General features: G+C 46.9%; 1 protein-coding gene across 2 annotated transcripts in view; it reads right to left on the bottom strand.

Moving 5' to 3' along the window:
* Positions 1 to 21,973, bottom strand: part of LOC126532056 (protein turtle homolog B-like) — a 345,557-nt gene that overhangs the window by 65,901 nt on the left and 257,683 nt on the right. For both annotated transcript variants that reach the window (XM_050179750.3, XM_055070964.2), the window contains exons 3-5: positions 20,288 to 20,398; positions 9,454 to 9,660; positions 158 to 478 (exon numbers count right to left, since the gene is read on the bottom strand). In XM_050179750.3, coding sequence (XP_050035707.1) covers positions 158 to 478; positions 9,454 to 9,660; positions 20,288 to 20,398 — 639 coding nt within the window. The remainder of the gene's footprint in view (positions 1 to 157; positions 479 to 9,453; positions 9,661 to 20,287; positions 20,399 to 21,973) is intronic.

The following is a 21,973-nucleotide window of genomic DNA, read 5'->3' as shown; positions in this document are numbered from 1 at the left end:
TCCCATCTCGAATCCCATGGTCCTGGAGTGAGGTACTGAACCCCCAAAAGTTGTTATCTCTTTCTCGTTGAGTGCACATGTTTTTCATGTAGCCGTTGGAAACCTCTTGACATATTTCCCTAGCGTGGATATGAGAAGACGGATGGGCTATACTCACAGTAAACTTCGAGTTTCCAGCCTTCCTCGAGCGCGCTTCCGGGTATGGCCTTGTTCTCGGCTCGACACGACAGGATGCGATTGTTGTCGTCCACCGTGGGGGTGAAAAGCAGGACTGAGGTGCTGGCGCTGAGCCCTCCGCCGCCGCCTGCCGAGCCCGCGGCGTCCTCAGAGTCCCTGGCGGAGCGGATTTGCTGGCCGCCCTTCCACCAAGTGAGCGTGGCCGGGGGCCGCGAGCCACTGGACGAGCACACGAGCTCCACCTCCTTGTTGGCCGACAGGGGACGCTCGGGAGGCTGAATAGTGACGTCCAGAGGCTTCACTGCAAAGGAAAGACAGGGGCAACGCGCGCGTAAGACGTCGCGTGCAGCAAGTAGTCAAACGCCTCCTCCATCCGGCTTCCTATCCGATTTTGGCAGAGCAGATATCAACAATTTCTATCACTTGCAAACAGGGTCCAGAAGAGAACGTCCAGTGAGAAAGCGTTTAGGAGGAGGAAGTGACACTGTCTTGGGCCATATATAACTAGGGGAAAAGAGTACACAAATTAATATCGGACATTAGCCCCATGCGGAATACAGGCGTACTTAGAAATGTGTCTGTTTGTACACATTGAGTATAGACCTGCCAACAGTTTGGTATATACATATTTCGATTTTTTATTCTACTATTTAAACTCTAGCGCTGCCGTTGGGGAGCAACCACAGCACCGACGAGAACGCACAAAGCCGTGAAATATATTTGCTTGAATGCAAACTCCTGATCAAGGCACTCAGATTTATTTAAGTTCCGAGCGAACATTCTTTTATGCGTGGTCTCACGTTGACCTTAGCACAATATTTATTTGCTACATCATATTCTGTCCAGTTATCTTACACGTCGGTATGGGGAAGTCAACTAGAGAGAAAACAAGTGCCTAGCCAATTACGCCTGCTATACAAGGTGACGCGGATCTAAGTTCGCAAACTCAATTCTGTCGCCTTCGCATACTTTAAAAGAGCTCTTGTGACTTTCTGGGCTGATGAGCTGCGAGGCTAGGGTCCCTGCACCTTTGTTTCTACAAAAGGCCAATCGTCCAGCATACTCAGGGCACACTGGAATATCTGGCGTTGTGTATGGAAGCGGGAACAGTGGCAAATAAGGCGGTAGATAGCCTCTTCACGTCTGTACTTGACGCACGTGAGTAAATCAGCCATCCCACTGCGATAGTTGTACGAGTTAGTGAATAATATTCCGACCCACAGCAGGCACAGCACTGCTGCAGCATCGCCATGTCATGTCACGGTAAGAATAACATGCCTGAAGCCTTCCGCGTTACCTTAAAATGCCGGAGTAAGAAAGGAAACAAAAAACCGCCTCCATTCCACCCTGTGAAAGTGGATGTACAGCGAAACTGTTGCCGACGTCAGACAAGCACCACCATCACAAGCGACGTACGTCACGTGCGCACTCACGTGTGCGGAAGTGCAGCATACATAGTCATTCTTCTAGGCGCTCCACCAAGCGCAAGTTCCTCATTGAAGTAATTATTCAGCATAACATTAAAGCTTGTATCTTTGTCTCTCTTACTGAAGTAACTGAATTTGCTAAAGTAGATTGCGTGAGACAATTCGTAAAGATCCGCCGTTGTTGCTTAGTATCTATGGTGTTGGGCTGCTATGCACGAGGTGGCGGGTTCAAATCCCGGTCACGGCGGCCGCATTTCGATGAGGGCGAAGTGCGAAAACACCCTTGTACTTATATTTAGGTGCACGTTAATGTACCCCCGGGGGTCCAGATTATTCTGGAATCTCTTACTACGGCGTGCCTCATGATCAGATCGTTTGGCACGTAAAACCCCATGATTTAATTTATTTAATTCGTAAAGCACAATTTACACACTAGCTGCAGACATGATAGCATCGGATCGTAAATAGAATATACGAGAAAAACATATTTCTGGTACGCAGAAACTCAAAGACAGCGCCCTTTTCTAGCTGCCGTTTGAGGGCTGTCTGAGTGGCCGCGGCCGCTAGGTGACTGTGCTGTTGTTTTTGGATAGTGTTTGCCATAATGTTAATTACGAACGCAGCACACGCTGGGGGACAGATGCAGCGGGCAGAGCAGCCACGCATCAAGGACAGACACATTGCGTGCACATGTACGTCACGCATCCCGTATGATGATGTAACGTGATTGCGTCCTTACGTCAAACGTCGCGTGATGAGTGATCACACCAAAGATCGCTTGATGACAACATTGCGTCAAACATTAGGTTACGTTATAACGGCATCGTCACGTGACGATATTGCCTGATGACGTCATGTGATGCCTCTTGGAGAAGCAGCACACCGTGCACTTCCCACTTCTTTGCACTGTCACTGGCATTGGCGCACATTTTTTCTGAGCACCGCTCACGCGGACACGAAAAATTCCGACCAATTGGAGGCTAACAGCTTCACTGTAAAACAGTTGCGTAGTACAATGCGCTCGCATTGACTTTTGTCGAACGGAAATGGCAATCATCGTCACAGCTTAGGCAGCACAGCGGCCGATCACGAGTTCAAGATTATGTTTAGTGGTACTCTTAAAAGACGGCTGATAACATCAAGTAAAAAGGAAACACATTTTCAGAGAAAAAACAACAACAAATATCTAGAAAGTTCGGTCCGTGTTCGTGTGACGCCGCCAGCGTGCAATAATTTATTTTATTTTATTTGTTCTCTCACCAAGTGGCAGCAGAAGGGCTCAGTTGCGGTATAGAAAAAAAATGGTAGAGGCGCTTGGTCCCGAAGACGCTATAGTTAGCAACAGCAGCCCACCATGCCTTGGAGTAGGCACGCGATACAGCGAGAGGCAAGAAGAAGAAGCAAAAAAAAAAAAAGAAGCGCACGGTACGTTGGTCCAGCAGTGTGGGCCAGCGTTGTCCAGTCTAGACACGTCAGGGCGATTCTCGAAATGCTGAGCACGCGCACACCATTGTTTGGTTTTCTGGGCGGGAGGGGGGAAGCTGTATTTAACGCCGCGCGGCCCCCAAGACTACCATCTTCGACATTAGCCATTTAGCCTGTGTTCTTCTTCTCGGCATTTATCTTGTTGTCGCAGTCTCGCGGCTGTGCACATGACAGCGGCCTCTGTTTAGCGCATGCCTCGTTAAAGAAACGGCGCTCAATTACTGTGCCGTTACGCCGGCTCCTCAAAGTGGCTGCTGCTCCCCTCTTGTTGACCGAGAACACACACGCGCGCAGCAGCAGAAGCCAACGGCCCGAACACTTCTGAAGCAAAAGCGATGGGAGCTAGGTGTGGGCGTAGTTTAGATGAAGCGCTAGTGGTAGGAGGAGAAACGGGGTGAACACAGGCGGGCGTTTGTATTGCAGGAACGGTAGCGGCGAGCGTGACAGTAGAAAGAGAAAGCACCGCTGTGGAGCGTGTCTCGGCTCGGGCACCGTCATGTCACGTCCCAAAGATAGCACGCCGTACATAACCTTCGGCAATCGTTCGCGCTGCGAATTGCGCCGTTCCTCCCCGTGTACCTACCGCTACCTATACGCTTCTTTTCCAAACATTCTGATATCTTGTCAACGCGAGCTGTGTGCTCTACAGGGTTCCGGCACTGCTGCTGTTCAAAGCGGGTGAGTAATGGTCGCGCAGCGGCAGCGCAATTTGTTTCGGCTTTTAGGAGTGAGAAAGAAGCGGGCGCTAAGGGGTCGGGCGTCCTCCCATACGGACGCCGTTATCCAATTGTCCATCGCTTGTTTTATTGCCCCATGTTTTTCGCTACTAGCACTTGCCCGAAGGAGGCCCGACGATTAATTAGATTCCCACGCGTCCTCGTCGCCTTGCGCGAATTGGACTCGGTTATTGTATTTTTTTATTTTTCTTGTTCTCATTATTTAGATCTTAGCAAAGAATGAAAACGCATGGCATTGGCGGAAGAAGAAACTAAACCCTTATCAAAATAAATGCGTTGTAGTACTCTTCATTGTCGCAAAAGAATAAAGAAAATATAAGAAGCCGCTACGGAATATCCAGAGGTTTGTAATACCTTCAGAGTAAATTAGGTAGTGGAATATAAAACAATCTTTTCGTGAGAATAAAGGTACAAACACAGCAAGGTTCCAAGCGCTTGGCGAGAGATTGTTAATAGAGAGTTTTAGAATAGGGGCCGCAATAGTTTGGGGCCCCAAAGAGCTTTGCGGGTGTTAGCGTTGGGGCACGCAGGAGTGAAGAGATTTAGAATAGGGCTTTGCGTTTGCGGATAGCGTCTTGCGCTGACAGCGCCACTACGGCGTCAAAGAAAAGCTATTAGAAATAATTAAATCAAATGTACCATTTTATGATCGGAATAGTAATTTTGACTTGCGTGTATTCACGTTTAATTACAATTTAGAGGTTATTCTGTAAGCAGCAAACAATTAATTGCGCTTAGTTTTGAGCAAACCAACTTTACGTGCCTTCACCAGCCAAGCTTAGCCGTGTTAGGCCTACGAGCCATAAAATCCACAATCGAATTCGAAATCAGCGGCGTCTAATGAATCAATCTTTATAACACACGCTAGTTGAGAGAAAGCGATAACCGCAGTCACTTCTCCTAGCTTGCGAACTTCACGCGTTACCACGAATCGAACTCAGTTTGGTGCTAGGTTAGAGCCGTCGCGTCGATGGGTGCCGCTATGGGTGCCGCCATGTTTGCTGACGCAAAGCTTTTGGGGCCGCTATTTGGTCTCTCGCTAAATCGGTCAAATAGCGTTCCCAACGCAAAACCCAAACGCAGTTTCCGTCTCGCGCATGCGCAGTGGCTTCGACGCTATTTCTTCGGGGCCCCAAAGCGGTTGGGGCCCCTATTCTAAAACCTCTCTAATGCCGCCACTGTCAACCCAGCGAAATATTAAATTGCACAAGGTGCATGCTAAAAAACTGAATGAGAAGCAGAGTAGCACCCAACAGCTAACATGATCTTGCACACGTTATTGTTTATGCAATTAGACGTACATGGTTACCCTTGATAACTGTATCACGAAGCACAGGAATCGAGCCACGAATGATCACCGAGCTTTGGATCGTGCCTCGATTTCGTAAGATCTTTCTTTTTCGTGTGCAGGGAGGTTGTACCAGATATAATCGAGAGCCTTAAGATTTGACAAGTCGACGAAACAGGCGCACACGTAAAAAATAGTTTGTTGTGCAAAAATCTAAGGTTAGCTATGCCATTCAGCCCTTGCACCGTTCATATAAATGATCTTGTACGGATGACTTGAAGCTCACCTAAGCGTTCCTTCACCTTTATGCTTTCGTGTTTCTCCAGAGCTCATTAAAGCTTGACTGCAAAGGCTCATTTTCCTCGCACAAACTGAGTTAGACTCGGAGCTGGAGAAGGGATGAGCGAAAAAAAAAAAGAAATCTTCGGAGAAAACGAATGGTAATGCGACGGCATTTTCGCAGCCCTATTCTTCAACCGGAAGCGAGCTAGATTTTGCTGTTCATGTGATCACCTGCACAAACGACTTCGATGCATTCGCTTTCGCGTGGCTAATGATGGGTGTAATGAGGGCAAGCCTCATTAGCAGGTTGAGCGCAATTTCGATTTATCGCACATCGTTTGCCGCACCCTGTTCACTTGTGTATAATCTCTCCCCTATATTTTTTATCTCTCCTAATCTTCCCCGTTTCTCTATATTCAGTTTGATTTCCAGAAATCACTTAGTTGAATTGAATTGTAAATCACGGTGATACATCTATTAACTGCAAAGAAAAAGAAGAAAGACAGGGAGGTCAGCCAGAATTACAATTACGGCTGGTTACCCTACACAGGGGGAGCATAAGCAGATGCAAACATGAAAGCTAAAGGAGAGTGGGATGAGATGAATATACAGGCACATGCGACAACACAAGTCAGTTAAAGCAGGCCACCTTTACAGCTGTCTGCAAAATTCCGTTCACCTTCGGAAGCATAGTAGTCTCTTCATTGTTATCTACTGCAAAGACGGGTGAGCTCGGTATTTGGCTACAGACTCGACTCCCAATTAGACCAACCATCAAGACAACTTCGCACAGACGAGGGCGACGACGTTTGTACCCAGCAAGAAAAGTTGTCCCATGGAACCTGATCAGAACACGTGTCATTGTTGAGCCGGGCAAGAAAGTTGTAATATTTCCGTGGTTACTTCTTGCTTTCGCGCACAGATGGAGTAACACGCGAAAAATGCAGGCGGCTAATTTGGAACTTAGGTTAAATTGCATTCTTATTTTAGAGCTTGCAGCCGTTCTAAGAAAGAGAGAGACAGAGAGAAAAAAAAAAGGAAAGAAAGACGGGGAGGTTAAAGAAATTGCATGTTGTCGATAGGCGTTCAATATTATTGGAAATGTCAAAGAGGGCTTACAGGTTGGTGTTTTAAAAAATTCGAACGGCTCAGAGGAAATACGGATACTGCTGTGAACGAGAAGCCATATTATGAGTGTTCGGGATAAAAGGTACATATAATACAAGTTTCTCAGGTGAATGAACAAATTATGCTGATAATCATTGGGTAAGCTATTGCATCTTGACACCGAGAAAGAGACTTGGCTGCGCCCGACATCGCTCAGTACAGGTCACCATAAGAGCATTCTTTTGCCACATGACAAAAAAGAAATTGAGTAAAGCCTAGAAAATTTACGCCTCTTTAAATTCAATGTATCTTTAAAATCAATATTCTAAAGCTTCTGCGAAGGCATCCGTGGGTTGCCCGAGAAGGAGGCCACTTCAACAGATGCCTGAAAAGATTAGGCGGAACCGACGAAAAGAGCACCTATATAGATTTCACTTCAGCGAACTCTCAACTTTCGTGTGACCCAATTTCTCCTTCTTCTTTTTTCACCCTCACTCGCTGCCTTTTACGCACTGCTTTTAGTGCCCCTGTGGGAAACGTAGTGGGACCGCTTATGGGCGCTGCGGTGAACATTACATTTTGCGATCACCGAATGATACTTTCCACTTTTTGGAAAGCGTATGGTACTGCTTCTTCATATATTCCTGCTTTCTTCCTAGGTTTGAAATCTCTTTTTTTTATCTTCTTTTTCTCGTGTCATTTTTTTCTGCCTTTTCCCACAGATGTATATAAGGAGATCATCTCTCGGTCACGAACGAGTCTTAGAAGTGTCGTGAGGCCTTTTTTTACCACTTTATTGCTTCTATATTTTTCTTGAGATACCTCTATTTTTTATTTTTCTTACCTTTTTTAATTCTTATCTTTGCAACCATCCCGCTTTCTTGGCCTTTTGCTGTTAGAAACTAAAGCAGCGGGCTTTCTATCACGTCAATGTTGAGCTTTCACCAGCCAGACTGCCTTCCTTGTCTCTGTTTTGCAGTTAGCGCAAGAAAAAGTACGAACAGCAGCAAACTAGCGAAAATCGGTAACCTCACCGAACTGTTCAACTACCTTTGTTGGTTATATCATTGCAGATTTCTTTTTTGTTGTTTTCTAACTCTTGTATATAATAATGACCCTGAGATACCTTCCTTTTCTTTCCTCGCGTCTTCTTCTTTTTTTTTTTTTGTATTTTTCTAGCGCAGATGCTTTTGTACTGCTAGTTGATGTTGGTCGAAATTGTGGGTGTTGCGTGTTTTAGCTGTAAGGTACCACCACTTTCCCGGCACAGAAGAATCACCTGCTTTCCGCATACGTGGTGCCACAATAGCGCAACAACCAACCAGGACCCAGTTAGAAGCCCACAGAACACAGAGACGGGTACTAACTACATCTAGATTGTGGCGAAAAACTGCGAAGTGTATAATTAACCACAATAGTAATAATAATTAAATGGCTGCGAAATACCCACGCCTTGCGCTGGCATTAGTATATCGTTTTTAAGTTCCATCTTAATACCTTGTCTCTTTTTGTATTGTCTTGCATTCTGCACCGTTCTTGTTTACCTACCATTGTATTTTTATTACTATATTCAAAGTGTATAGGTACACTCAAACCAGAATTTTATTAACATGCTGGTATTCCGTCACATGTTATTTGAGTTGCTTTCTGTATCTAGATTTTTCTAGCACTGTGTCCCCAAAAATTTATTCGTATTTGTTCTAGCATATGTTGTCTGCACACTGTCACAAACATGGGAAGTGGAGCTGGTCAGGCCGCTTCATCTTCCTCAGCCCACGTTGTGCTTGTCATGCAAGTGTTGTGCGAAAATGATCTCAAATTCGTGTTCAAGTATAAAGCAGCCATTTCTCCATGGAGGTGTTCTACTAGATGCTCTTTCACGACGGCGGAGGATGGGTGTATCGTTCTTGCATTCACTAGCCGCCGATAAATGCATGCCTCTTCGTACTAGTAATCAAATGATTGATAAAGTACATTCACAACTCCCCGCATCCCGGCCCAGCCTACGTGCTTTCTTGTTAAATTAGCTTCTACACAGCTGAAAATCAAAGTTGCCTGCCCCGTTCTTCATTTTGAATTCACCACGAATAATGTTTCTTTTTTCTCACAGCAAATAATAAATCATTTCAGGACTTCAATGTCTCCAATTGTACAGTGGTACCCAAAGTTCGCACTTCAACGTTGTCTTGAATCTATCATCTTTCCTTTTTCTGAAATTCGTGCCCCCCAAATGCTCTTTCAGTGGCTGTGAAGCTGCTGAGCACGAGGTCGGATGTTTGATCCTATAACCACGCGGCCACATTCCGATGGATGCAAGAACCTTCGTGTACCGCGCTTTAGAGCGCAGGTAAAAATAACCCGACATTGTCGAAATCAGAACGGAGTCCCCCCCTACGGCGTCCCTTACAACCAACTGTGCAGTTCTGGACATTAAATTCCAGCATTTAATTTTTTTACTTCATTTCCACTACGTTTCTGTGACTGGGATGCGGCAAGATGGAAGGACGATGCGCTGTGGTACGCTGTCATTCAAATTCGAGGCAACTTACATAGTTACGTTTATCCTATGTTCAAAAAAAAATTAACCCGCGGAAGAGCTTTCTCCAACTCCTCTCACAAACGCACTAGTGCCAGCTCCTTGTCAACTAGCGCGTGCGAAAGAACTCACCGTCAATCACAATTCAATCGCGATTTCCAGCCATAAGCGCACCCTTGTTGGTCGCCTCCATCTGTTCCCGTTATGGACGCACGAATTTCATCGTCCATTCCACTTCAGCTACGAGTAGTTGGGAAACCAAGACCGCTCAGGCGGCTGTTCCATCGCTAACAATGACAAAGGACGATGGTTCTCGCTATAGTGCTCTCGTGTGAAACTGCCCGCAGAAAGTTCCTGCTTCTCGGCGTTCTTTCTAACTGCCTCGCGAGACGAACAGCAGGAAAGCGCACTTACGGTTCAGGTCGAGCGTGATGGAGACCGAGGCCGGTATGGTGATGTTGTTGTTGGCCGCCTGGCAAGTGAACGTGGCGAGCAGGTCGTTGCGCGTGATGGCTGCCACCTCGAGCTTGTTCTTGACCAGCGAGCCGTCCGGCGAGAAGAAGTAGGACTCGTCCAGCTGAGCGTAATCCTTCCACCAGGTAACGGCCGGCCGAGGCTTGCCTGCAATGCAACGAAGCAACTGGTGGAAGCCAGTCATGATTTCACAGGTGTGCTTTCTTTGTTGTGGCCTTTAAGGTATGGCAACGTACCCGTGAGGGGGAATCGGCGAAGGTTAGTAATGGAAACATAGCGCGATGCCTTCCTTCCCGCTAACTTAATGGTTGGTATGACCCATATGAAATAAATACTGCAAAAGTAATTGAGAAGTGCTCGTGCCAATTTTGATGAAACTGCCAAATAATTAAAACCAAAGAAAATAAAATCTATCTTAATAATACGGAAAAATGGTGTTTAACTTATCAACTTCTCTTGTAGAAACGATGCAATCATGCACAAAGTGACTACCTTCTTTTAGTGCATGACCCCGGGCGCTCGCACCAAAGTAAAAATATAAATTCCAGAAAGACTAAGGGCAATACGCAAAAGGGTCACTAAGTTTGCCTGATTTTCTGAGTTTTATATTGGGCAACAGAGGAGAAAACGTACGCTTGTCACTCTTTCTTTTTTTTACTTATTTTTTTACTGCGCCGCTCGGAAAATGCATTTGCTGGGAGCTTCCACTTCGTGCGAGAAACGTTCTTTCGGATGGCTGAGGCGAAATAAAAATGAGTGGTTGATCACTCTTATACGTTTTAAACCGTTTCTGTATCTGAACGTCCAAACACGCATAGAGACGCGAGCCATATGCTTTCACGTTTATTATGTTTTTCTCGTTTACCTGACTGAAGTGTTCTGGCTTGGAAAGGTGCGCGAAGAACGGTTCAACAGATCATTTTGACCCGTTCATAGCACTTTTTCAGGTGTTTCTCGAAAACCTGTTTGTGTCACGGTTGTACGTGTCATTTTTAGAATCGCTTCTAGTCAGGTATGCTAACCAAACCCTTCGCTATTTAAGTGGTCTTCGTGTGCAAGGTTTCTGCTCGATAGAGAAAAAAAACGTATATAAAAGGAAAACAACACATGCAATACGTGTAAAACGTGCCAATTTCAGCCCCCAACGTTGCTTTCATTGCGTTCAAGGCGCGTTCTCAACTTCAGTTAGAGATCACCGGTACTTTCTAGCATCATCAGGCTAACCCAGTTCGTTTGCAAGGTAATGTTTAGTCTGGAAAAGTGCGTGCCGGTGCAAGGTTAATCAGGCGCGTTGCTTTCCTGACGTACCTGCATCCCGCACATACCAGGCGGTTCTCATACTCCTTGTATTCCTTATATATTAACAATGTGCAAGCATTTCCTTTAGAGAACAAATGCACGAAATAGGGACATTGCTGACCACTTTGCTGTTTAGGGTCTGTTCCAAGCTGACGACTACGCGAAAGCACACAATCCCCAGTGTTACGACCACGTTGCACATTCAGTATTTGTTTCAACCTGTTCACATAGTGCGAGAGGTGCTTGGGAGACAACCGTAAGAGTTTTTTTTTTGTGAAGATACATACTATGGATAGGAGGCTAATATCTCTAGATAAAATCCTGGGCGAATGGCCATCAGAATACCTGCAACACAGTGCACCGCGTGCATTGTACAGTTTCTTGAAGAATTTCTTCAGTTTCTGAAGAATCTGAAGAATCTGAAGAATCTGAAGAAAGTGCGGATGTGTGTCGCGTCGGCTCCGCAGATTTTGAATGTTTCTCGGCGTACATTCGAAGAATTCACCGACGCGTTATTATCGAGAAGGAAGTGCAAGTTCCACGAACAACCCTGATATCATTCTCAAGTAGGTGGACCGTTTATTTTCGGCACATCGACCACTTATATAGCGCCACGCCGACACGGCCGCTAAGCCTGACCCAACGAAGCTGGTGGCTGGAGCCCCGGTGGCTGGAGCCGCGCCTCTTTTCGGGTTAGAGCTGCAAGATGGCAGGGGTGAGCGTCGAAGGGGATGATATAACGAGAGAAGAGTATGAGGACGAAGCAGGTTGGCTGTGCCAATGAGCGGACAAAATCTCATGGAACCAAGGATCAGGCAGCGCGCTTCTCCAGCGAGAACGCATTCAATAATAGGTGGAACAAGGGACAAAAAGCAAAACAAATCATGGCGGCAAGCAGGATGCCCAGTTTGCCGAAGGCGGAGTACAAGATAATAGTGCGCCCACGTGACAGCTTCAAGGTCACCGACCATGGGATCAATCGCCTACAATGCTGCGTCGCCAACGCCGCGGGAATCCCCAGGAAGGAATCGGAAGATGACACGGTGTGTGCCAACTACAAACAGAACATTCTAGTGATCAGCACGCCATCGGAGGAGCGCGCCGAAAAATACAGGACTATCACTCGACTGAGGATGGGAGACAAGGAGTTCGAAGCCAACGCGTACGAGTCGGCTCCGGAGGATACGTCTAAGGGAGTGATAAGAGGAGTAACGCACGAGGTGTCTCCTAGAGAAATAGTGGACATGCTTGTAACACCAAGGAATCCGACGGTCCTCATGGCCAAAAGGATGGGAAACACCACGAACGTCATCATCCTTTTCGACGGGCATCACGTCCCAAACTACGTGAGATACGGAAGGGCACTGGTCAAGTGCTCACTATACCGGAAGCAAATAGACATATGCTACCAGTGCGGACTCCTCGGACACAGAGCCGATGTCTGCCCGAACCCGAACAGCAGGATATGCAGAGGCTGCGGCATGGAGAACCCGCCACAGGACCACGAGTGCGAAGCGAAGTGCCAGCTCTACGGCAAAGACCACCCTACGGCGGATCGCCGATGTAATGCCAGATACAAGTTACCGTATTTGGTAAAGAGTCGCCGCTGGGAGCGAGTCAGACGAGAGGAAGAAGAAGCGATGTACCACGAAAGGGAAGCTGAAAGACTGTACAGGCCAGGACGGGAAGACTGGAGACAGCGGTCGGAACATCGGACAATGGACGAATCTGGACTAGAAGATTTCCCCAAGCTCCAGGCAAGGGAAAGGGGCCGCTAGAAGTCTAACAGAACCAGATCGAGATCGCGGTCCAGATCTAGATCCAGACCCAAGACCAGTAATACCGAATCTCCCAGAGCACAGGGGGGAGGAGGATCCCAGGACCCAAAAGGAAAGAGCAACGTGAACGGCGCCGCGGGACCCTTAATGGTGAGCTGGGTGGACGCGGCTTCCGGGGCGCGTGCGGAGGCAGAGGCTGCTTTTCAAAATAGAGTTAAGAAGCTAGAGAAAGAATTGGCGCAAATCAGGCAGAGCAATGTTGCGTTTATGGATGAAATTAAAAAAACTCAGGCAAGAGAACGACCGTTTGAGGAGCGGGAAAGTGCCACGCAACGAAGAAACCTCGCGAGTTATAAGGGAGGAAAAAGAGACAGCAATGGAAGAGGACGTAGCCCTCACCGCCATTAAACGTAAAACCGAGAACGCTCCGATTGAAACCGGAGTAAAGAAACCCAAGCCCGCCACGACGCTCCAAGGAAGACAGGAAGAATTTGAACAGAAAATCGAAACCAGCATAAAACAGAACGAAACAAAATTTGAAACTAAACTAGAACTGGAAGTGAGGCTTGAGGCAAAGATAGAGGCGCTAGGAAAGGCGATACTACAACAAGTGCAACAAATGATGGCTGACTTCGAAGCCAAACTAGCAATATGGGGACCACAAACAAGTAGGGGGGGACCGGTTAAGACGGCCATTAAGCCGTACACTAGGCCCCCGGTACCCACCGAGGGATTGGAGAACCTGTAACGCCGCCATGGACAGACGAATTAGATACACGATTTGGCAATGGAATTGTAGAGGATACGATCGAAAACGATACATTTTGCAACAACACCTTAAAGACAAAGAAAACCCGGATATTATAATGATGCAGGAAACAAATGGGGTGGCAAAATTGTCGGGTTACAAGTCCTTTGGTAGTGCCGAAGTGGAGACGAATGCGCTAACGACGTTGGTAAAGCGGAATCACTCGGTCGTTCAACACGACACGGAAGTTAAGTCAATCGATCACATTCTTTTAGAACTCATACCCATGCGGAAAACGAAGGACAGTCTCTTTGTATTAAATTTTTATAGCAGTCCAAAGTGCAGACATCATAAATTTCGATCGCTCTTTAAGAAAACCCTAGCCATAGCGGACAACCGAGCGGTAGTGATCGGAGGCAATTTTAACGCCCAGCACGCGGCATGGGGTTACAAAATCGAAACTCAAAAAGGCAGGAACCTATGGCTAGACGCGCAACAGGAAGGCCTGACCCTCGTGACTGACCCATCGGTTCCCACGAGAATAGGCACCAGCGTTTGCGCGGATACTACGCCAGATTTAACATTCACCATGAACATACGGGACACGCAGTGGACAAATACGCAACACGACTTTGGGAGCGATCACAAGATACTAGAAATAACGGTAAGGGCAGGACCGCGCAAGACAAAGGGTAGACCATTTAGGATTGTCGACTGGGACAAATTCAGGAAAATAAGGGAGGAGGCCGACGACACGACACAAGGTATTGAGGAGTGGACCGAAAAACTAAAGGGAGATGTGGCGGCAGCTACGAAAAGGGTCCCGCCGGAGGCACATTTAGAGAACGTAGACAGTAAGCTTCTACACATGTGGGAAGCTAAGGCAGGGTTGCAACGGAGATGGAAAAAATAAAAACACAACCGGACGCTTCGTAGAAAGATAGCCAAATTGAACAAGGACATAGAAAGGTACGCCCAGCAGCTATGCAAACAACAGTGGGAGGAAAAATGCAACAACATGGACAGTCAGATAGGAATGGCAAAAACGTGGAACATCCTTCGATATTTGTTAGACCCGGACGGGACAAAGTCGGCACATAGGCAAAATATAAATCGATTAATACAAACGTACCGAGGGACAGAGCAGGACTTCCTCAAAGAAATCGAGAAAAGATACATCTCGCAAGCACTGCCCGTCATACACCCTGACTACACAGGGCAGGTAAATGACGAATTAGACAGCAAAATCGGCGAGTCAGAGGTCAGGGCAGCCCTGCAGAAACTCAATACCAAGTCGGCACCCGGACTAACGGGTGTAACGGTGTAACGAATAAAACGCTAAGGAACTTGGACGATGAGTCTATAGCTAAGTTAACCGAATATATTAACGAATGCTGGGAGGCAGGGCAGATTCCGCAGCAATGGAAGACGGCACAAATCGTGTTAATACCTAACCAGGCAAGCGACTGCAAATTGAGAACTTGAGACCCATATCTCTCACTTCTTGCGTGGGGAAACTCATGGAGCACGTGGTCCTAGCGAGGATAACCACCTACCTCGAAGACTGCGACGCACTCCCGCCCACGATGATAGGATTCAGGAGAAACCTCTCAGCGCAGGACGCTCTGTTACAACTAAAACATCAGATCATAGACGATTCGGGCAGATCGACAAAGGCAATTCTCGGGTTGGACCTAAAAAAGGCCTTCGATAACGTAACACATGCAACGATACTAGATAGAGTAGGCGAACTAGGACTGGGAAAACGCACGTACGATTATGTACGCAATTTTCTAACGGGTAGAAAGGCAAAGATCATGATAGCGGACCTAGTTTCGGAGGATATCGAGATAGGCAGCGCAGGTACGCCACAGGGCTCGGTCTTATCCCCGATGCTATTCAATCTGGCGCTAATCGGGCTGCCAGCCAAGCTACAAGAAATCGAGGGTCTAAATCATACCTTATACGCTGACGATATCACCCTATGGGTGAGAAACGGAAGTGACGGGCAGATAGAACAAACGCTTCAAACAGCGGTCGAAACAATCGAAAAATATCTAGAGGGGACAGGGCTAACATGCTCGACAGAGAAATCGGAGCTGTTACTGTACAGACCGACTCGCAGAGGTCGCAAACCAGGCAACTACAGGGAAGAGCTCACCCATAGAGAGGAGATACAGTTAAAGACGGCCGATGGGAAACCCATACCCAAGGTCGATAGGATCAGGGTATTGGGGCCCCTCATTGAAGCCAAGGGTAACAACGGAGAAACCCTCAGAAGACTGGAGGGAACTGTAGCGCAAATCATGAGGCTAATCAGAAGGATAACAAATAAACACAGCGGGATGAAAGAGGAAAACACGATCAGGTTAATACAGGCCTTCGTAATAAGCAGACTGTAGAATGGCAGGTCACGGAAAAGATAAAACTAGAATGCCTCATTCGGAAAATGTACAAACTAGCCATAGGACTACCTATCAGCACCAGCACGGACAAGTTGCTGCAATTAGGCCTACACAACACTATAGACGAGCTCATTGAAGCGCAATGTACGGCACAATATGAACGCCTCTCTAAGACTAGAGCAGGCAGACACATCCTAGAGAGATTAGACATAGGTTACCACACACAGCATGGTGTCAAGGTGGACATCCCGAGAGAGACGAAGGAAAGATTGGTAATACCTCCCATACCAAAGAACATGCACCCAGAACACAATAAGGACAGAAGAGAGAACAGAGCTAAGCAAATACAGAAGAAATTCGGCAGCGACAAGGACGCAGTGTTCGTAGACGCGGCTCGATACAGTCGCAGACAGGGGTTTACGGCAGCCGTAATCGATAGGGAGAAACGGTGCAAGACGTGCGCGACGATACGCACCACAAGTAACGAGATAGCTGAAGTAGTAGCCATAGCGCTCGCAGTAGCTCAGACTAACGCAACCGTGATAGTCAGCGACTCTCAGACGGCAATAAGAAACTTTGCCAACGGCCGAATCTCCCCGGAGGCACTACGAATTCTTCTTGCAGGAGGCCAAAATTACAAACGAAAAATATACATCACCTGGACACCCGCTCACACCCTCGCGGAGGACGCAACAACGAGGCGGCACACGACGCGGCTCGAGGGCTTACGGACCGAGCCGCAGTCGCAAGTGACGCCCCGACGCCCTCCGGACGTGACGGTGCGGTAAATGAGTGGGAGTGGGAGGACAGAATGACAACATATAATGATATTACGAAACATTATAGGTTACAGAGACGCATATTCCCGCGACCTCACGCAAAATTGACAAAAAAGCAGTCTGTCGCATGGCGGCAGTTACAAACTAGGACATATCCGAATCCTGCGCTCTCGCACATCATATATCCGGATGTATATCCTACGGACAAATGCAAAACATGTGAATCCAGAGCCACTCTGGAGCATATATTATGGGAATGCCGAGGGATAAATAACAATAAAGAAAACGCGGCCTCTAGCAGCAGCCTTCGCACGCGCTGGGAAGCCGCGCTGCTCAGCCCCGCCCTCGAGGATGAACTATGGGCCGAGCGGGCCGAGGATGCCACCAGGACCCAAGAACTCCTGGCCGTCACCTAGGCGGGGCCTTTGGCCCTCCCCACCAACCACAATAAAGTTCTTTCCTCCTCCTCCTGAAGAATCTGGTGTCTGCTATCGCAAACACCAGATACCAGTGGAGCTGGGGGAAGCCCAGCAAAAGTTATACTAAGTGTGCGGTTTGGCACTACTTTACTGGCCTTCCCCCAGTTCAGCTGGTCTCTGGTGCGTGCGATAGCAGCGCCTCGCATACTTTTTTTTTAATGCGTGTGCATTCTTCGGCGAGCTCTCTAGCCCTGACACACGAAAAGTTAATGTCTTGTATGTGCGCGAAAATGCGTAATTTGCAATGTTAAGAGAGTTAATCGTTATGATAGCGTAAATGTAGATGATTGGTAGCTTTTAAGCGATACGGAACAATTTAAATATAGAAATAGAATACCCATAGAGATACATAGGACTCCTTATACAATGCACGCGTAAGCTCATAGTAGGGTTGAGCCAACTGAAATTTTGGGGTGGTGTAAGTTGAAATTTGGGGGTGAGCCAAATTAAAGTTGTGGGTGGACCAACTTGAAATTTGCAAGTGGGGCAACTAGAAGTTTGTAGAACTGAGATTAAACAGCGCGAATAAAACAAGGACCAGAGGAAACAGATACCACAGACAAGCGCTGTTTTTGGATGAAAGATTATGATGTTGCTGATTTGGAGATGTTTTTGCGCCTGGTGTACGCATGCCTATGCTGAAAAAGGTATAAAATGGCTGGAGAATCTTAAATAAACTTTCAGTTGGCAGCCAGCGCTTGTCTGTGGTATTTGTTTCCTCGTGTCCTTGTTTTATTCGCGCTGTTTAACATCAGTTCTAAATATGAACCAACTAGCCCTCGTCAAGATCTTACAAATTGAAATTTGTGGGTGGGCCATCTTGAAATGTGCGGTGGGCCAACTTAAATTACGGGGTGGTCCAACTTAAGATTTGGGGCTGGGCCAACTTTAAATTTTGACATGGGACAAATTTGGGTTTGGGCCAACTTGAAATTTGAACGTGGTCCAGCTTAACTTTGGGAGTGGGCCAACTTGAAATTTCGGGGTAGGCCAACTTAAATTTGGGGTTAGGCCAGCTTCAATTTGGGGGTGCGCCAACTTGAAATATGCATTCGAGTCAACCTGAATTTGAGGGTGGGTCAACTTGATGTTCGGTTGGGGGGGGGGGGGGGGGGGTTGGACAAACTGAATTTTGTGGGTGGGCCAAATTCTATTCCTGGGGGAATGTACTTGATATTTGTGGTTTGCGGAAGAAAGATGTGGGGTTGGACTAACATGAAATTTGAGTCTGGGCCAACTTGAGATTTCGGTGTGGCCCAGTGTCCAATTGAAGGCTGCTGAGCGTCCTTGGAGTTGCGAACACCTCGCGGGCAAACGCTCGCGTAGAGTCGCTTCGCGTGGGGAGACGCTTGGCGCGTTTTCATTGGGCCGTACCGATGCGCAGTCATAACGCAGGCAGCAGCTTGCCTGGACAAGGAAAGCGCGCATAACACGGACTTGCGAGGGCGACAGCGAGGGTGAAATGGCATCGCGCCGATGCACTCTTCCCTCACGCAACGCCTCACGCGCTACTGCGGCAGCTGGCGTTCCCTTTCGGCCGCTCTGCTCCTTCGAGGTGCGCTCGTACCCGGCTTTCCGGCTCAATTGGTACGATTGCATTGAAGGGGCCGGATGAGGCGAGAAAGTCTGAGAAGTGTCCACTAAAGCCTAAGCATTCTTTTCCACCGGAAAGGCCATGGGTAGACGTGCATAAGCTAGGAAAAGCCAGTAAGCAAAACTAAGCAAAAACAAAGTCACAGCCGAGCGAAAAAATGCTTACGCATTAGTAGACTATTCTCAGAATTTCTGTACCTTTTTTTTTAAAACATGCAAGCAGAAATTGATCGATTGCGTTTAACGTTCTGAGGCTATGAGTGATGGTGCATCGTAGGGCTTCGGAATACTTTTCACCTCCTTGGGTTTTTTTACGTGCCCCTAAACCGGGCTATTAAAGCCTTTCTCTAATTACAATCTTTCTTTGCTCCTCCTACACAATCTAATTACACGGTTCAATGTTGTAGTGGTAGCACAGACTCGAACCTGCAGCGGAAGCGAGAAAGATTATTATTCAGAAAGATGATGTAAGGTTGTTTATTTAACTGGTCCCTTCATTTCCGTTGATTGCTTTTGGAATTAGAATGTAGCAGAATTCGCATTTGATAAATTTTGTTTTCTCTGCTCATAGAAAATTATTTACTTCGCTAGTGAAAACACAAGTACTGGTACTGCTGATCTCTATGTGGGCTCATCAATTTTTGAAAACTTTACAGTTGCACGCAATCTTCGTTCTTGGGTGCATGACTTGCGTGCGACCTAGGCTAATGGGCAAGAAATCAATTCGCTAAAATCTAGGAATTGTGAAGTTCTAGAGAGAGGGAACGGGTTCCTAGTGTAAGAAAAATCTTTAGACATTAATTTTCTTATGTGCATTATCTGCTCTTTAGGTGTTACGAAAACATTAATATAGGAAGAGGTGGAATTGGTCTGCACTTAACGAAGTTAAAGGCACCGTAACACCGGATTTTTTTGGCACTACCTTGTGCTACTTTTCAATAATTCGCTGCTTTCACTGACGTTTAGCAAAAGTTTCAGGATGGAGAGCAGAAGAATAATAAAGAAGAAAAGCGACCGCAATGTGAAAACTCTTAAATAAGCCTCAAAATACTGACATTATACGCGTGTTCGAACTTTACATTATTTTCCAACCTCGAACTTATGTGTGACATAACGTCCTCTACTCCTTTTTTCTTTATAATTTTTTTCATGTAAATTGGCGCTTTTTGGTGTAGTTTTCATCTTTAGAGTAGACCTGTCTGTCTGTTTATCTGTCTGTTTGCCACATCAGCAATGAAAGAAAAGGATGAAAGAAACAAAACATTGCCTCTTATGGCATTAGCTATGAAAGATGTCAGTGTATTTATGTTGCGTCAGCTTGTTTATTTCTATGACAACCGTCGAAAAACACCCGTGCAGTTATGCCTGTTGAAAAAACAAAGAAAAAGAGAAAAATAAAGAGCAAGAAATCCGCTTTTCCACACTACCGTTCATGTTTAAGAAATTCGATTAATTTTCATCGGCACACTGTCGACACTTTCAGCAACCGAGCTGAAGCTACAAATCACATGGCCTAACACGTCCGTGGTGCCGCCCTGTGACGGTTACACCACGGCTCGGCGCCTGCACGTGCCATTTCAGCGCAGTTTCTGGCCCGAGATGGCGTCGCTTTCCTCGCACTAACGAAAGTTCGCTCAAGTCAGGTAAGTGACCGCGGCGCGATCGTCTTCTTTGGCGAGGCCGCGACTCTTACCAACTTCCACTTGGCACGTCAGCGTGAGCGGGTCTCCTTCGTTGTACGGCCCCACCAGTCCCTGCAGCTGCTTTCCATCTTCGTCCAAGATAACAGGATCGCCGGGAGGCACTGCGGCGGGGGAGAAAAGCGCTCGCTCATTATCTGCGCAGCGCAGAGCGCGGCCACAAGCAGCAGCCTCTCGCGTATAGTTAACGCAAGACAGCCACACGGGCTGTCGGCCAACAAAGCACCAGCACGCGCCACCGGCTCGTGGCTAAGCGCAATTAAGCGTTCTGAAAACTCTGTTTGCCGCGAACTCGAGCAGCGGCGGAGAGCATCCCCTTTCCTTCGTCTCACCCACACACATGCCGCAGGATGCTCACTTGAGCAACCAAGGATATCAAGGGCAGTACAAGTCTCCAGAGAAAGCGGTAAGTGAAGAGGAGAACTGCGAGTGGTGGAGTCACGACACGAGGATGAAATATGCGGCTTTCCGCAGCCCGACGGCACGACGTGAACGATTGCGCAGATTCTGCAGGCCACCGCGAAAAGTGGAGCTGCGCTGGGAGGCACGGTTGAAAGTTTTGGGGAAGACGAGTGGCATTAAAGAATGCGGCCAGCGACTGGCGCTTTACGACTTAATTCCGACAGCCCGAACGAAATAATAAGGGGGACTGTAGGGAAAACTGGAAGTCAGTTATATTATATATACGAGAACAAAGAGTACAATAACGAATTTGAATTAGGTATGAAGCTCTCGTAAATGAAAAGGGTACGGTGCTTTCCAAAGTATGGTTATTTCGGTCTCAATAAACGCACATGACAGGCGTTTGGTTTCGTTTAGCATTATGAGGAACACACATATTCGCAGGATATAACTTCTTTCTAACTTATCATCCTGCTATAGAACGCTGTAGAGAGACAGTAAGAGAGAGAGAGACGAAAGGTAGTGACGTACTTTGCTCTACGTTAGCTAATTATACGCTCTTTCTTAGGGCTATTTGAAGCATCGGAATCCTTTTCTGATCGAGTATACGCTAGATGGGTTGCAAGCGAGTATAGGTTGAAGTATTGAATATAACGACAATACGCAAAATACAAGGAAATGAACACAATAGTACAACAGTATGTCAATGAGATCCTCAAGTCAGGAAACCCTAGACAGCTTAAAAGATTTCAGCTCTCAACCATAATCGTTGCCCTTACCATGAATTCAGGGTATACACGAGCCAGGATTGATAAGAAGGGCACGCACTTGATGTGCGGGCGCACACATCAGTCACTCGGTCATACAGCTGACGGGCAATCATATACAAACCACGTGTACATGATTATTTTTATATCGAACATTTAACTATGACCGCTAAAAGGTTTTCAGTTCGAAAGCTACCGAGCGATATATGCTTCACAAACTCTGCTACAGCAAATAAGTGCTTTGCGACAACGCAGTTTCATCTCTCCAAATGTATATTCAAAAGGTACAAACTTTGATTTACACCGCGGTAAACTGGCATATCCACGGCCGCAGAAATCTCCTGCATATTTCATAACTCTTCCTTTTTCAGGTGCTGTCGTCCAACTTAGACGAAAGAAAAGCTTCATCGCAATTGGTTAGAAAACGTTCTGTTGCTAAGGCCAGACTGAAAAAAAATCCGAGGACACCTAAGCATTTCTTATGAGTTGAGAATGCGAGAGCATTAATTT

The sequence above is a fragment of the Dermacentor andersoni genome, chromosome 5, assembly GCF_023375885.2.
Source record: "Dermacentor andersoni chromosome 5, qqDerAnde1_hic_scaffold, whole genome shotgun sequence".
Classification (NCBI taxonomy): domain Eukaryota; kingdom Metazoa; phylum Arthropoda; class Arachnida; order Ixodida; family Ixodidae; genus Dermacentor; species Dermacentor andersoni.
Note: the sequence above shows the minus strand (reverse complement) of the source record. Positions and strands in the feature narration are given on the sequence as shown.